The sequence below is a fragment of the Hermetia illucens genome, chromosome 4 (assembly GCF_905115235.1).
Source record: "Hermetia illucens chromosome 4, iHerIll2.2.curated.20191125, whole genome shotgun sequence".
NCBI lineage: Eukaryota > Metazoa > Arthropoda > Insecta > Diptera > Stratiomyidae > Hermetia > Hermetia illucens.
The window spans coordinates 45682466-45698757 of record NC_051852.1 but is presented as its reverse complement, the minus strand read 5'-3'; the positions used below and the strand labels follow the sequence as shown (position 1 = coordinate 45698757).

Below are 16292 nucleotides of genomic sequence, written 5' to 3'. Positions count from 1 at the left end.
GATACCAATAACAAATTGCTTTTCATATAGGAAAAAGCATGTTCGAGTTTCATCTTTCAAATAAAAAATAAACAATCAAAAGAATCGAATCAAAATCAACCAAAACGAAGCCGTTCGTCATAACTGAAAACCGGATAAAAAAAACTGCCAAAAAATGTTTGTACATTTAACGAACTATAGCAAAGATGCATACGTATTTGAGCTAAAACACAACAGAATTTCATGTAAATAAATACAGATAATAAATTATATTACGTAGAATTAAATTTTCTCATAAGTATTTATTATTATGGTTAAAGTAACATTGTGATGAGCTTTTTTGAAAGGCTTGAAAATTTTCGTAGCGTTTTTACACAATAATCGTCCTCATGTGTTTGAAATAACAAATCAAAGTGATTATTTCGCATAGTTGCGTTTCTTTTTTACTTAAAAATTGAATAATTTCAATCAATTTGTGTTAGCTTCAAGCACTTTCTTCACATCTTTAATACGAACTTATCACTGAACTTAAATTTAAAAGCGAATCCATTATTTCTTTATTCAAGTGTAAACATTTTGGCATTCTATCTTTTGTGGAGAATTCTCCCTAGTTATCTACCAAACTTGCCAGCATGGAAACAAATGTAATTTTAAATCAGTCTTCCCTCACAAATTGGAGGCAAGTACTTATAAATAAATAATAAATGGAAAGCTCAAAACATTGCATTGAAAAAAGAAACAGATAATAAAAAATTCATAGAAGTGAATATATTGCAAAAAAACTAAAGTTTTTGTAACTTGTAACTGTAAGGATATTATATGAAAAATAATTAAATGTGAACATATATTTATGTATTGAAAGATGTTCGCCTTTTGGATTGCTACATAATTTTACTGATGACGACAGAACACTATTACGTTAGGCTAGACAGAATAAATTGCCTCACATATTAGGCCCAATGTATTATTGTGTTAGGTAACTTTCAATCTGTAACGATCACGGATTTACAGATGTGATAGCGTCCCCCAAAATCAGAACGTGAACAGATATCTCGTTGAAACGATTCTTCGTTCAAGTTCCGAAGAAGCCGGGCATGGGTATATTTATGGTAAAGTTCGGTGGCGTCTTGTCCTCTTCTTCATATTATCTACAGATGGCAGAACTAACTACCATGATTTTCTCCAGGTGATTGTTTAGTGAGCAGCTTCGCGTTAGAAGCCCTACTAGCGTTTTCGTGTCACTCTTCTTAACTATGTAAGATTGCTATTTGCTCCTACAACCGATCGACAAATTGCTTCCTTCAAAATTATGTCAGGTCATATTACCTCTTTAACTATAAGAGACGTAACTTACTCGCCAGCATCAATGGCGCAACAACCGGTATTCGGTCTAGTCTTGGCTTAGTAAGGACTCCAGATATCCCAGTTTTGAGTCGAGGCCAATCAATTCGATTTCCCTAAAAGCTGTCCGGCGTCCTGGCTGACGGCAGGGCACCATTTGAGGGAAGGTCTACCAGTCGAATACATAAGCACTGGCAACATTATTGTCTTGTGCAGTAAGAACTTTGATCCTATGGTGAGACATTCCGAGCATTCTTTTTGTAAGCTGAAATAGGGTCTGTCGTCGTAGCTGTTATAAGTTGTGATTTTCGACCTTACATAGGAGAAATTATCAACGGTTTCAAATTTTGTATTTTCCTGTCTTTATCGCCCTCAGTTAATCGGTGCCATTTAAGCTGTTGCTTCTTGGGTTTTTTGTGCTGACGCTGCCAGCATGTAATTCCTCTTGTCTTCATTAACGTGCAGTCGATCATTTTTTCCAGGCCAGATTAAAAAGGATGCATATCTTAGACCGTTGTTGAAGTTGGATGGCTTCGGGAGTGATCCCGCTACTTTTATCTGACCTCGCATATTGGTGAAGTTTAGACTAGGCTGACTGATCAATTTATTCGGGATACCGAATTATCTGTGCAGTTTTACCCTAACTATGCTATCATAGGCTGTTTTGAAATCAATGAAAAGACGGTGTAACTGATGGTCATATTCTAACAGTTTTCCCATCACTTGCCACACAGATTTGCCTGGGGTAAAGCCTCTTTGGTATGCGCGTATGGACCATCCAGCCTAGTAAGGTAACCGAGAATATCTTATAGATATTACTTACCAACTTGATACCAACCCATCACTCTAATATGCCCATACATTCGGAAATTAGATTTTTCTCCTTGTCTCGACAGGGTAAGCATCGAGTTGTATATGGCTTCATCCTGCTGATTTGTTGGTAAAACTTCCGCGTCTGGAGTAGTACAGAAAACAACTGAATTCACAAACCTGTTGATTCTCCCAGGCTTCCTTTTTGTACCGGTGAAATCGCTTCTCCACTTGACCCAGTTCATGATAGGTCTCTGAGAGTGCTCGCGTTCTTTGAGATTACAGCAGTGCGGGATGCAGCGTTCTCCCGTTCCGTTGCTAGCTTACATGTTATGTGTATTCACTCCCACCAGATTGTCAGAGGGGGTTCGAGGTGGTATTTTTATTCAGCTCGGAGATAATGACCCGAGTCTACATATATTGGCCCCCTTCTGTCCATCCAGGCTAAGAGGTGGCGGCGTCCGATTAGCACGTGGTCAATTTGGTTGAAAATGGTCCCGCCTAGAGAAGCCCCCTTTCGTGACTCCGTAAGCTTGGTTTTCGTTGGAGAACCAGTTGGTACAATTCGTCCATTTTTAGGCACGGTAAACTCACCTTCATCCTTCTCTGTCTTCAATTTTTCATTTACAACGAACTTCTAGCGATCACTACGTGGAAGCGGAGGTAGGGTTGGTGTTAATTCAACAAGCGTTTACCAGGTTTTATGCTCTATCCACGTTTCGCCCGAGATCTATACTACCCGTTGGCCATCGGATTCTAGCTCAGAACTATATTTTGCAGGCACTTAGATTTGAAATGTCCAAAAGAAGTCTTCCACATTTACAAGCCTAGCAAGTGCGTTTTGGCAGGCCACAGGAGGTGCAGTTTCAAACATTTGAACGCCAGATCTAAAACCTGACTCCTCAACTTGGGGGGCTTCCTGAGATACCCTATAAGCTCAGTTCCTCTGTAATAGGTTATAAAACTTATATGCATTAAGTATGTCAGATTTTCCACTTTAACCTGATACTAGCATTCTATGATCTCCCGGTGGTGCCCGCTGGATAGCGCTAACAACGCTAATAGCGAGCGTGAAGAAGTAGAATTAATTGGTTGCAACGTAATTTACCACTACTTTCACCAGCGGAAGAAACATTAGAAGCAAAGAATTTGGAGTTGCCTTTATTATGAACAGCATATTTATGTAAGTTCCTTGTCATAGAATTGAAACCAGTAAATAGTAGCAAATGTATAGAATTCGCTTAAAATTTCAAATTTTTCAGGAATTTACTAATGCATTGTCACCCTTCAACTGAAGATAAAGATGAAGAATGCTTAATACAAATAAATACTAAGGCGCATGTGGAGGCATGTCCAACCTTAAAAAATAGTCGGAAACGCAAACGGGTGTATGGCTTTGTTTGGGTAGGATTACTAGCTTTTGAAGGCAATCTAGCGCGTCCCCAGCCTAAATAATTCGTCGCAAACGAGAACGTGTGTTAGGGTGTTTGATTTGATATGTGCCGCCTATCCGATCTAGTGTCAGTTTTTTGGCACAAGTCAAGCGGATTTTGCCTCAAGAGCTTGCAACGCATCCACATGTCTGTGAGCACTAGGTCTCATTTGTGGCGGCGATTGCTTTTTAGTGAAATGTGTGACTGGTCTAGTGATGGAAAGCTCCAGTGGGTAGGTTATGTGGACCGTATGGGCGATGGAAGAATCCCCAGACGCTTACCCACAGCCAAAGTAGAAGGCAGTCCCGACAACGCAAATTACACTCTACTCGATTTCCGAAATTGAAGGGCGTGGTTACTTGACCGAAAAAAGTGAAGAAGTGAAATTTATAAGGCGAAGGGCCAATATCGTATTGTAGCACCATAGAAGAAAAGTACACCAATGACGACGCAGACAATATGTTGACGAAGAGTTTTCAAGTAATAGTAGCGTTTACTTTCCACGTGCTGTTTCCATATAGCAACACAAAAAGAACAATCGCACGTAGCAGTCCCAACTTGATAGTAACATTTTCAGGTTTTGGGAAGAGCAACGAAGGCGAATCTAACGCTGTCAATGCGTCAAGCGGCGTCAAATTCGGTCACACTGTGGGCAAAAGCTACGCCTCCTAGATATACAAATTGATCAACGCTTACAATGCTCTATCAGACAGGAAGAATGGGATGACCCGTCAGACTGAAAACCTTAATTTTGTTAGTGTTTATTTTCAATCAATTTCGCCTGCTTCCTTCTCTAAATCCAGAGCCATTTAGTCGGTGAGATTATACGCAGATGCTTTCATCGTAGTCGTGATCCATTGAAGTATTCCACGTTCTCCGAACAAGGAAATGTAGAGAACAGAGAACGCGATCGATGACGAGAAGAAATAATATTGGTGGTAGAAACCAATAATCGCAGACTTCGCTTTGAAATTTCACCTCGATGCAACACACGAGTTTTGCGTCATCATATGTCGTTCTAATAAAAGTTATTAGTTTCTCCCGAATGCCCCTCATGCGGAGAGTGCTTCAAATAAGCTACCTATTGACGTTTCCCGAAATCGATGAAAAGCAACAAAAGCGGTGATCTAAACTCCACCCATGGTTTCAAAATGATCCATAATGGAAACCAGTCTGCTCTGTATCAATTAAGTTTTCAATGTACTCTTTGATACGTTCCAGGATTAGTAGTGAAATGAAAGCTTAGTGAACGAGGAAAGGAAGGGTTTCTACTTTCGTTGGAACTTACTACATTGACTAAGCTGCATATTTATAAAACTGATAATTAGCGCCTTATTTTTTATTAGTTTTCAAGAACATATGAAAATAAAGCACTTCTATTGCTCAGATATACAGACCTTTACCACGATCTACATATATTGCATCATTAGGATGTGTAAATCTTTCATGTCACATAAATTAATGTTATTTTCCTTAAGTAACTTACCCTAACACCATGGTGAGTCTTTCTTCAAAACGGCACGTTTTGTTAATAGGAAAACGGTCCTCCTCCTCCTCGCCTCATTCTATTTCATCTCCTGCCACTTAAAATATAATTTTTTTGCGGGCACCTAAAACCTTCTTTCTTCTAAATAATTAATATAATAATAATATGTATTATCTCATGGCTTTTTTTGTGCAGATCGCAACACTCAACACTAGCGTACCCTCAGGAGTCTAACTTGATCATTGAATTCCTTGCCCATGCGTCAATATTTACAATCTCCGTAAATGCCAAAGTTCTCTCTCTACAAGCGAAATTGTAAAGTGCCAATGTTTCACTGTGATTGGATTGAATTTCACAAATGTTTATGACACCAGCAAAATGAAAAACAAGAGATAATAGGTTGTTTTTCCCCTCATATGTGATTAAATCCTTTCCAACAGAAAGGAAATGGCTGATGAAACAGAAAGGAAATGGCTGATGATTTCTGTCAGATACTACTAAGAGGCCATCCCCGTTCATCGAGCTTGCGTTTACCTATCAGAGCAATAATATGGATTTCGGCAAGAGGATCTTCTCAAGGAAATAGGGTCTACGACCGAGGATAGTTCTCTGAATGTACACAGCCGTGGCTCGTTCCATCCTTAAGTACGGTTCTATTGTGCATTGGCAGGCACTGAGCAAAAAGTATACTGAAACGAAGCTTAATGGGATTCAAAGGACCGCGTATGAGGGTGCTATCGCGCTGTGCAGTCCTGTCCGGCAGATGCTTTCAATGTACTTCTACACCTCCTCTCCCTGGCTATTCACTGTGGAATACACTGTAGCGTACTGTGCTGTCAAACTACCTCAGTCAGTAACTTGGACAGCCGAAATTTGTGGCCATAGTAACATCCTAAACGAAGTACCCAGGGAGCTCTGAGCCTTCCCTATGACGACTATGCGACACGTAAGCCGAATTTTACGAGGAACTTTGCCGTGGACCTTTTAACCATGGCACAGTCAAAGAAGGCTATAACACAGTATTTTTCACCACCAAATTAAAAATGATCTATGGACTCGGTAACGGAATTTGCTTGGATACACACAGCGTAACCGAGTCATATTCCCCAGTGTATTCCAAGTGGAAGCAATTATGGTATGGGGAGCATATCGATGGCTGGGACACGATCCAATCAGCGTAACATAGCCACTATGATTTGAAAGATCCCTTACCATCACTGGCATGCACATCAATGTCTGATCGCAGTGGAAAATAGCTTCAATAATCAATCACGAAAGAACTTCCAAGTGGCGGTAAGTCTTTCGATGGTCTCTACGATTACAAACAGCTGGTAAAGTGGCTGAAGTACTTCGCTACGATTTTCAGTCGTATAGTACCCGGTTTCTCCAAGCAGAACGAAGTCTTCATTGCCATCATTGTGCTAGTTAACAAAGTCACTACCGTCCGTGTCAAAGAATAATAATTCTCAACAAGTTGGATTTACAGCAATGTTTTACTTTGTGGTGATTCCTCTGGTTTACAGCGAGAGCTTAGAGTAATGCTTAAAAATATGTATTTTTATGTTACCCTAACAGTTCTACAGCAAGACTGCTATTACGAGAATCAACACCCTTGTTATTTCCCAGTTCTATATTCATACTTACATTTTTCCTTATTTCAATATAGATTTTTTCTTTATCAACTCGGTCGTTGGTAGAGTCAGATGCATTCGCCTTTATGGTATTTATGAATCTGGCCTGTTTTAGCTTATCTTATATAATATATTAAATATTTTATTTAGGGCTTCGGCGTTCCAATAGTATTTAACTCAGGAGATGAAGAGCTGGCTTTATGATCTCTCCGTGGAGCTGTTCATCTCAGCCATTACAATTTCTTTAGAGTAGCTTCTTCTAGTTATTTGGAAATCTTCATAATCTGGCGTCTTTCTCAATTATGATCGCTAAGACTTCAAAAAAGGGCGTCCGAGCTGTGCCACAATTTAATCGGCTACCCCAAGATGGCGGGAGAATGGGATCCCTCAGAAACACATGAAGCAGAGCAGTGAAGGAAGAATGCAATCTCTGGAGGCAAACTGGCAATGATAGAGAGTAGGCCTGATGGCACACTCTCCCCTATTTAAGGTTCAATTTCAACAATATTACAAAGACCACATTCATTCTTTATTCCGATCCAAATAATGAGCCATAATATTAGGCGAAAACGGCGGACGCTTTCAAATCGTCAGACGCTGTCTCACCTCTGCCCTGGGAGCAGCGTGACCGAAGCAGCTCACAGATGTTGAATGCTCCTTTATATAATTCCCAGAACAGGATATGACTTCTTCTTTTTCTTCAGCCGTTGTCCCGTTCACAAGCGGGGTCGAATCGTCTATTGAGCGTAAATCCGTCCATACTTTGGGCTAGAGCTGAATATATTTTTTTAAGGATTGCGGGGTCCTAAGTCCGCATCCACTTGGTGTCGAACCGGCCAAAGGAGAGGAGGAGTCCGTGCACCAAAAAAGGGGGAGTAAGTTGTTCCACATTTATTCCGGTCCGATATCAAGTGAATGCGGACTTAGGACCTCGCAATCCTTAAAAGAAAAATAATGAGCCATAGTTTCAAATGGAACGGTGCCATTATCTGCAAGGTATGAATCTGTCGGTTTTGATAATATCATCAGCACAAGGCCAAAATATGAATCTTATTTATTTATTATTTTCACCTTTATGAATTAATATAACGTATGAACATACCAGGCCTGAGCCAAAGGGATAGAGTGAAGGAGGTTGGTGCTTAAATTCCCATTCACCTATTGGCATCCATGGGGTGATCATTTCAATAAAATAATAAATTTTGAAAGCCTCGAGATTGCACCCAGATCAGGCATTCGATAGAACCAAATGCCGAAGCTGATCACGACTAGCCGACCCCACTTATGAACGGGACAAAGGCTGAAGAAAAAGAATAATAAATTTTATGGACAAAATTTTCTGTATGTAAAAGAAAGTTTGAATCTCTCGCTAGAGGTTTTTGTGCACCGGCTTGGTTTATTCAAGTTTCATGAACACTACATGCGTCGTGGACTCTTAACACGTTCAATTCAATTTTTCAAACTGTACCGACGATATAACTTCTCTCCAAAATTTGTGCGATATAATAGGGTATTCCCCCTAAGAAAATTCGATAGTTTTTTCGAAACTGGCGAATATAAATACATCGACATTTTGAGAACAACTGATGTGTACTGTGGCTTCGTAGACTGACAGCAGTTGAAACTGGGAAGATGGTTTGCCGTGGGGAAGTGTGCGCAAGTCGCGGAAGTGAAGGTATACCCGGATTCACAACAATTAGAAGAGCAACTCGCCGATTATTCCACATTTCAAACAGGATGTTATTCACCACTCGTTCCTATTGTTCCCTTCAGTTTCACGATTGATAAGAGCAGAATGTGTAGATTAGATGTTAAACCTTTTGGCCTACTGCTCTATAAAAGCTGAACTTGCAAACAAATGTGTGGAGGAAACGTCAATACAGCTTCATAACATATTTCGCTGTTATCAATCTGAACTATGACTGAATCTACATATGAATTTTGTTTGATATGCAAAGCACAGAAGAAAGACGATTTTGGATGCTTGTTTGTTGGGGACTCAACCGAATGTCGACTGTCGGAGCTGGGATCCCTCTTGCAGGACATGTTGCAGGTTACGGTAAGCCCTTCCTTTAACATGAGACTTTATTCTCATATAGCTAATCTGCATTTTAGTTTCTGCCAAATGAGTTGCAGCTTCACCTTTGCGGTAATTGTACAGAACAAGTGAAGCAATTTCACGAATTCAAAATTAGAGCGATAGAATCCTACAAAAACTTACTGGAGCTGACCAGAAAATCCATCGTTGATCCTATAGCATTCGGAGATAGTACAACAAACGGCAATAGCAACTGTATAAATTCTGAAGGGTTGAAGCAGAACGGACGAATAGAGGAAGTCTCTGTTTTCAACGAGCATAGTGAGACAACAGAAAACTTTCAAATTAAGTATTTAGGGGAGAGCGATGAGGAGGATGATACCATTACAAACTTGCAAGGAAATACTCAACAATCACCTGCATATGACGTGGAAATACTAAACGATTATCACCATTGTGACAAGTGTGATGAAATATTCTGGACAGTCGATGATCTGAAGAAGCACAAGTAAGTGAGCAATTAACTTGGAATAGTTGAAATCAATTATTTATATATATTGAGTTCAAATTAGAGCTTGTATGGTAGACCCAGAACATTTTTCACTCCTAATTATTTCTTTCCATTGATCTGAAATAATAAAAAATGAAGAGCTTCTCCGGCTTACAAACCATATATTCGTGGACGTGTGGATTGATCACACGCTGAGGAAGAGCGACAACTCTATTGCGAGTTACGCTATGCAATAGAAACCACTATAAAACGACTGCCGACGATGGAGTCTTTCTGGAGTTACGTGACGCAGAACAGTATACGAACAGCTCAGGTTCCTTAAGAAACGGCAGCTAGGATGGTTGTATCTGGTTTACACGCTATTCTCATATGAGCTTTTGACAATCGTATATGTTCACATTCAGACAGATAGACCTGTCCCTTACCTCGTTTTAGTTTTGTTTTTCTTTATTTTTTTTTTTGATTCCTAATAACAGATTATTCATCCTAAGATGAACTCCATCGAAAATTCATCTGGAATGTATCCATTTCTTTGCTTCTTAAGTCGCAAATTATTGTGGCATGAACTCGTTTTAAGAAAGGGGGTAGGTAGGTACGTAGGTAGGTATCAGTGGCCGCTCCGAGGAGCCCAATTAGCGCTGTGTTGTGCTATTTTGATGCCACAAACTCCTAAGACCGCGACTGCTGTTATGAGAGCAGGGAGGCAGAGTCTAGCCGGCTCGGGTCTCCAGAGCCAACCCGTAGCATTCACGAAGGAATGCAGCTCTCCCATCTTGCAGCTAGAAATCTCCCTGAAGTCCCCAAGGAATGGTTTACCCAGTGTCCATAGCCTGACTCTAGCTAGTGCATGAGGGTTTCCTTTCCTTCTCCGCAGCTTCGGAAATACGAATTGTAGGGTATGCCGAGCCTGGCGGCATGGTCCCCTATGGGCCAGTGCCCCGTGCAGACCGCCGTAATCTTGAATACATTTGATTATGATCATGATCGGGCTATGTTATTAACGGGCCAAATTCTCCTTGACTTGGCACAGCTCATAAGCCTTCGCTATCTACGGTCCGCAGATGATAGCTAGCAAGAGTAAACTTCGCCCCTGACAGCCGCCAGACTGTATTTACCGGAGGCCTCGCCTGGGAATCCGTCAGCCCGCTCATTCTCCTCTATGTTCCTATGCCCAGGAACCCAGAGAAAGGTGACCTTGAGCGTGCCGCCTAGACGGTTCAGGGCGTCTCTGGACTGGAGATATCGTCACTGAGTACAAGGCCTTGATGGCCGCTTGGCTGTCGGTCAGAATGGCTGTCTTGCGCTTGGGGCTCGAATCTCGCTCCAGCCACCGACAGACTTCCAATATCGCCAGTACCTCCGCTTGGAATACACTGGCGAAACCTGAGAGACCATACGACTTGGATACACTGTATGTATTCGAGAAAACCCCCGAAATAGATGAGACCACTACGAAGCAGGAAGTTCGTGATGTCTTGGGGAAAAGGGTTCGACCTTACCGAACTCCAAGGATTAGCGGTAAAAACGCTACGAAAGCCGGACATAAACCGCGATCATTAGCCTACAAGTGGAGGCAGCACTCAAACATTGGAAGCAGGAAGAGTAAAAACAGGTTGACTCAGGTGTCCGCTGAGGATATGGACCACTGCAAGCAAAAGCAGGTATTCAGTGTACAAGAGAGTCTTCAACACGAATCGCAGATTAGGTTGTTAGATATTAAGCCATAATGCCAGATCTAAATGTTAGATACAATGGGCAAGGCAACTAAAAGGGGCATCTACAAGAGGCTGTTACCTACCTGGAAAACGATAATGGCCCGTCGAAGCGGAAGTAAAGATTTCGGCGCGTCCACCGTAGGATAATCACAATGGTAAACATGGCAAAAGATGTGCTGATTTGATATGTAGTGCTGTGTTGGCGTTGAATATCACAAAGGCATTCAACTCCGCCAACTGGAATAATAATAAAGGCGCGTCGGCATAGATATTCCTATATACTTGGCGGGGATGGTCGAGAATTATTTTGAGAGACCACTCAACGGATTAAGGCCATCAGGAGCACATCGTCACAGCAGGGGTACTTGTGCTAGCCGACCTGAAAAATACTACGATTGTCGTTGTTTTCGGATGACTTAATTGTAGTTTTTACAGCAAATGATCCAGGGGATGTGGAAGTCTACGCATCGGAGACGGTGAGAGCGGCAGTCTTGGGTGGAAAGGGCTGAACCGACCCTTCTTCTTTTTTTTCAGCGTTTGTCCCTTTCACAAGCAGGGTTGGCTTGTCGTGATTGTCCTTCAAATTTCCATCTAGCATATCAAGCCAATATTCTTTCGGCCGGCCTTTTGGTTGTTTACCATTGACTTCGATGTTCAGACCAATCTTGGCGAGTGAATTCTCGTTAGCGCGAATTACGTGACCATACCATCGCAGACGCTTTTCTCGCAATTTTTCCACGATCGGTGCAACGCCATATCGCGGATATCCTTATTGTGTGATGTGATCAAACCGTGTCACGCCACTAGTCGTCTCCACGCAACATCTTCGTCTCCATTGTTCGGCCAGCACGCACAACAATAGAGGGCGGCAGGGCGGACGACACTGCGGTAAATTTTAGATTTGAAATGTTCGTTGATACGTCGATCACAAAAAATACCACTTATGAAACGCCATTTCATCCAGGTTGCGCTAATGTATAAAGCAATTTCACAATATTTAAATTGCTCTGTTCTAGGCAGGTCTCCAAATGTCGGCAATGCTTGTGGAAGTGGAGGGTGGACAAATTCTTCCATGGAAATCCGTCGCGGCTCGACGGTTTTTAAGCAAAGTACCTTTCTTGTCATTAACGCAACAGAAGTGTTCGATATTCTGTGTGCATTCGTATCGGATTGTTGAAGATTATAATAAGCAATATTTCCACTTTTCTCAATTAATATCCATCCAGCACCAAACAATTGCATCTTTACAGTAGTGGTCGGTTCAAATGGCTTCGGATCGGGGTGTTTTGTACAAAATTGCTCAATGCACTGGCTCTTGTTTCACTAGACAGCTAACTCAATGTTTCTGCGAATTACCGCTCTGTACGAGCCCGACAAAATCTAGACAATTGATTACTATTTAGCGTAGTCTCTTGCTAAGGAATGCATATTCTCTCATCATAAATGGATCGTATACCCCACATCCTGCATGATATATTCAGCTGATCTGTTAAGTCGTCTTTATCATGTTGAAGCGTTTAGGTTTGTTGTCCTTTAGTTCCTACCCTAGTTCAAATATCGTTGCAATGGATAATCAGACTTGTCGAGGAGGAGTCTGATTTCTCCTGTAAGTTGATTCTGCAATTTCGAAGAAAGCCAACTTGATTTTCACCCCGGGACCGGGTTTTCTTCCTACGACCTTGTGAATAACGTGCTAATATTAATATAAAGCTTCAGTTATCATTTTTAGCTTTCGACTTCTTGAGCCACAAAACAGACTGATTTCGTAAATCATTGAATCTGAGGAATGGAGGTGCTATTGAACGGCTACTCAAATATATGTTGCACTTTGTTCGTACACAAAAACAGTAACAATGTAGCATGGTGTTTTCTCCTATTTATTTTTCGCTTTACAAAGGGAATGATCTTCTCATTTGACGAAAATGTCTGTCCCTATAAACGTAACTTTTAATTTAGGGAACAAACTAATCCCCTGAGACTGGATCTGTTGAGTAGGTAGTATTGTAATGGTTTTCCTTTTTTCAGGAAAATCTCTCCAAACAACTGCGTGGCTATGCCAGAAAATAGACACCATAATGTTCTCAGCGGGAGGAACAGCCTTTACGTTTTTGGTGATCGATTCTTTTTTTACAGTTAACCACTGTTTTGATTGTATTTTTGTTTATGAAGTATCATGGTGCATTAGAATTTTATCTTTACTGATTGATCGGAATTGGAAATCTCCATGCACGTCTTTGGTTGCGGAATGAGCAAACGCGACACCCGCGATCATTACTCCCATGTTTGAATTTTAATTCGATACCTGTTTCGGATATGTTCATACCCTATGCTATTTCATCATCGAACAGAACATTCGATGTCCGGTATGCGTTTGGTATAGGATGTCATCTTCTTTTTCTACCAATGATAGGGCCTTTATAGACTTCGGGCTGGATCATCCTCACCCATGCGTATTAAATGACCCGCCCGCTGCAACCTATTGAGCCTGATTTTATAAAAAAGCAAACGGCCGTCAAGTTGTAATTGATGTCTTCGTGTTTGATGCTAACCTTCATTAATATGCAGTCCAAGATCTTGCGCCGCGTGCCGATCTGCTTGAAGGCAGTCTGTTGACCTCGGGTTCTCCTTTCTATTACGTCAATATCGTTAGCATAGACCAGTGCTGCACCGCGGATCAGTTTTTCCAAGTCCATGTTGAAAAGGGTGCATGATAAAACATCTCCTTGTTTTAAACCGTTTTTGCTGTTAAAAAGTCTAAAGAGTGAACTTGCTGCATTTATCTGGGCTGGTCAGCGTCAGCCTAGTCGGCCCTATTAATTTCGTCGGGATACCAAATACGCTCGTTGCCAAAAATCTGATCTGTTTCTCATTTGCTTGGAGTGAAGCCTTTTTGGTGTAGGCCGAGAATATCTCAGATAGTTCACAGCAACGTAATACCTCCATATTTGGTGTGCTGAGTGATATCCCCTTTTTTATGGGGCAGATAATGTCGATTTCATATTTAACCAATTTGGGGGTATATATAAATTGCACGAACTGTTTCCTCTATGCTTGGTGGCGAGACCTCCAAACTCATCGCTCCAATATGTCTATAGGTCCGAAAATTAGCTCTCCCTCTCTGTCTCGACAGGATTAGCATCGAAGTGTATATGGCTTCATTCTGCTGATTTATTGGTGAAAATTCCACGCTTGTTGCGGTTGCTTCCTGTACTTTTCGAGTTCACAGGCCTGTTGGCTTTCACAGGCTTCGTATTTCTGTCTGTGAAGTCGTTTCTCCGCTGTATTAAGTTCGTGGTGGTCTCTGCGCGTGCCCGCGTTCTTTGAGATTTATTGTTATTTGACATGCAGCGTTCTAAAGTTCTGTTGCAACCTTACAATCATCATTAAATCGGTGGTTGTGGTTTTCTTTTTGTTACTGGGGTCAAATGTGTTTGTAGCCCTACCTGTGATAACTTTCTTCATGTGGTTGTGAAGATCAGTTGACGATGCTTCGTGCTCAAGACGTCTGACAGCTATCTAAATGTTCGTTTTGAATTAAATAAAAACAAGTCGGGAAACCGGAAGCTGGACGCTTCAGGTACGAAAGGTTTTGTGTATTTCTTAGTACGTAGCACGTAATATATGCATATGTCCACTTTCGGGTGATATTGGCATTGATAGTCTTCAATTTTCAAAGAAGCAATAATTTCGATGTATTATAAATTTGTTAGTAATAGTGCAATTTCCATCAAACTTGGTATGATCATGCTCTACATTATAGCCTACATCACTGCAGCATTTCGTGCCGCTAGGATGAATTTAAGGGGGGTTTCCAGCCAATTACAAAAAATTATAGTAATATACTATTATTAACTTTCTTTGAACAGATATCGGTATGAAAGGTATTTCGGAGCCAAGGTACCATATATACCATATGGGAGCCTCCTGATTTTTTTCAGATTTTTCGGTTGGGTAGTTTCTGAGAATGGCCCCCTTAAAGAAATGATCACTTTCAACCCCCTGCACTCCCCATGTTTCCAAGAAATGTCAAAACTAAGACCGGCTTCGAAAAGTACTAATCGAGACCTTTAATTTGATACCCCACATGACTATATTTGATGAAAAAAAATTTTACACCCCCCTTTTGCATGTATGGGGACCCCCCCCCCTTAAATTCAACATAAGAGAATGTAACTCACTGTATGTGCGAGCGTTCACAGTTCCCACCTTTCTACCAAATTTAGTGTCAATCGCTATAACCGTCTCCGAGAAAAATGCGGGTGACGGACAGACGGTAAACCGATTTTAATAAGGTTTTGTGTTTACACAAAACCTTAAAAAGGGGGACAAGTATGAATCGTCATCCCTCAATCCCACCATATCCCGCTTAAGTTTGTGGTTATGAAATATACAAATTTTTTTTTATTATATAAGCCTTATATAGTTAAACACATCTTTTTAGGCAAGTACACATCGAACCGAACCAATGTGACTTCTGCTCTGAAGTATTCTGGGATGACAAGCAATATATGGACCACTTATACCATCATATAAACTACGGACCGCCTTTCCAATGTAAAAAATGCCCGCAAAAATACCAGGACAAAAAATATTTCGTCGAGCATTTGACTTTTCACGTTTTCGGGCTGAAGTGTGAGAAATGTGATAAAATGTTTTATAGGAAAAATTTGCTCCAAGTTCACCTGCGAACAACACACGCTACGGAAAGACGCTATGGTTGCCGAACATGTGGTATGAATGTCCCATATTCATTCAATTTTTATTTTTAAGTTAGTGATTTTTTAGGGAAACGTTTCAAGTCGAGCTCGCATTTGCGAAATCATTATTATTCACATATGGGGAAACAATTTCAATGTCCAATGTGTCCTAACAGATACAGTACACCTCGAACATTGCGCGATCATTTCAAATCTATTCATAAAGGCGATCTACCATTCAGCTGCGAAGTATGCGAACAACTATTTCTAACGCGGGAAGAACTGCTGGTAAGTTCATTGGCAGCCGTGTCTTTAATGATTCTAAGTAATCTTTTCTAAATAACAGGGACATATTAGAGAGCAACATCTCATTAACGCTACTGAGAATAATGCAGACGTAGATGCCCAATAGATCCAGAGTGTTTTTGGGAATAGACGACGTTGATTCAATTGAATTGTGCTATATCTTTCTTGGATATAATGTGAAATTAACACTACGTAAAAATAGAATAAGAAAAATGCGTGATATCTTCCTTTTTATTAATTTATTTTCTTTTGCAAATGTGAGATTATTCTGTGAATATAGTACAGCAAAAACTTATACTAATTTATTTCTACTTTACTATGTGAATTCACCATGCAAAAGTTGGG

The 16292-nt window shown here is 40.8% G+C and overlaps 1 protein-coding gene across 2 annotated transcripts; it reads left to right on the top strand.

Moving 5' to 3' along the window:
- The first annotated feature begins 8292 nt into the window (after nt 1–8292).
- On the top strand, nt 8293–16167 carry LOC119655788 (zinc finger protein 62 homolog). Of its 2 annotated transcripts, XM_038061880.1 has the most exons (6): nt 8293–8355; nt 8417–8739; nt 8796–9226; nt 15386–15675; nt 15730–15929; nt 15988–16167. In XM_038061880.1, the coding sequence occupies exons 2-6, from the start codon at nt 8599–8601 to the stop codon at nt 16051–16053; spliced, it is 1128 nt and encodes a 375-aa protein (XP_037917808.1). In that variant the 5' UTR covers nt 8293–8355; nt 8417–8598; the 3' UTR covers nt 16054–16167. The 2 variants fall into 2 exon arrangements, with proteins under 2 accessions (XP_037917808.1, XP_037917809.1); XM_038061881.1 differs by having other exon boundaries at nt 8317–8733.
- Nucleotides 16168–16292: the final 125 nt, after the last annotated feature.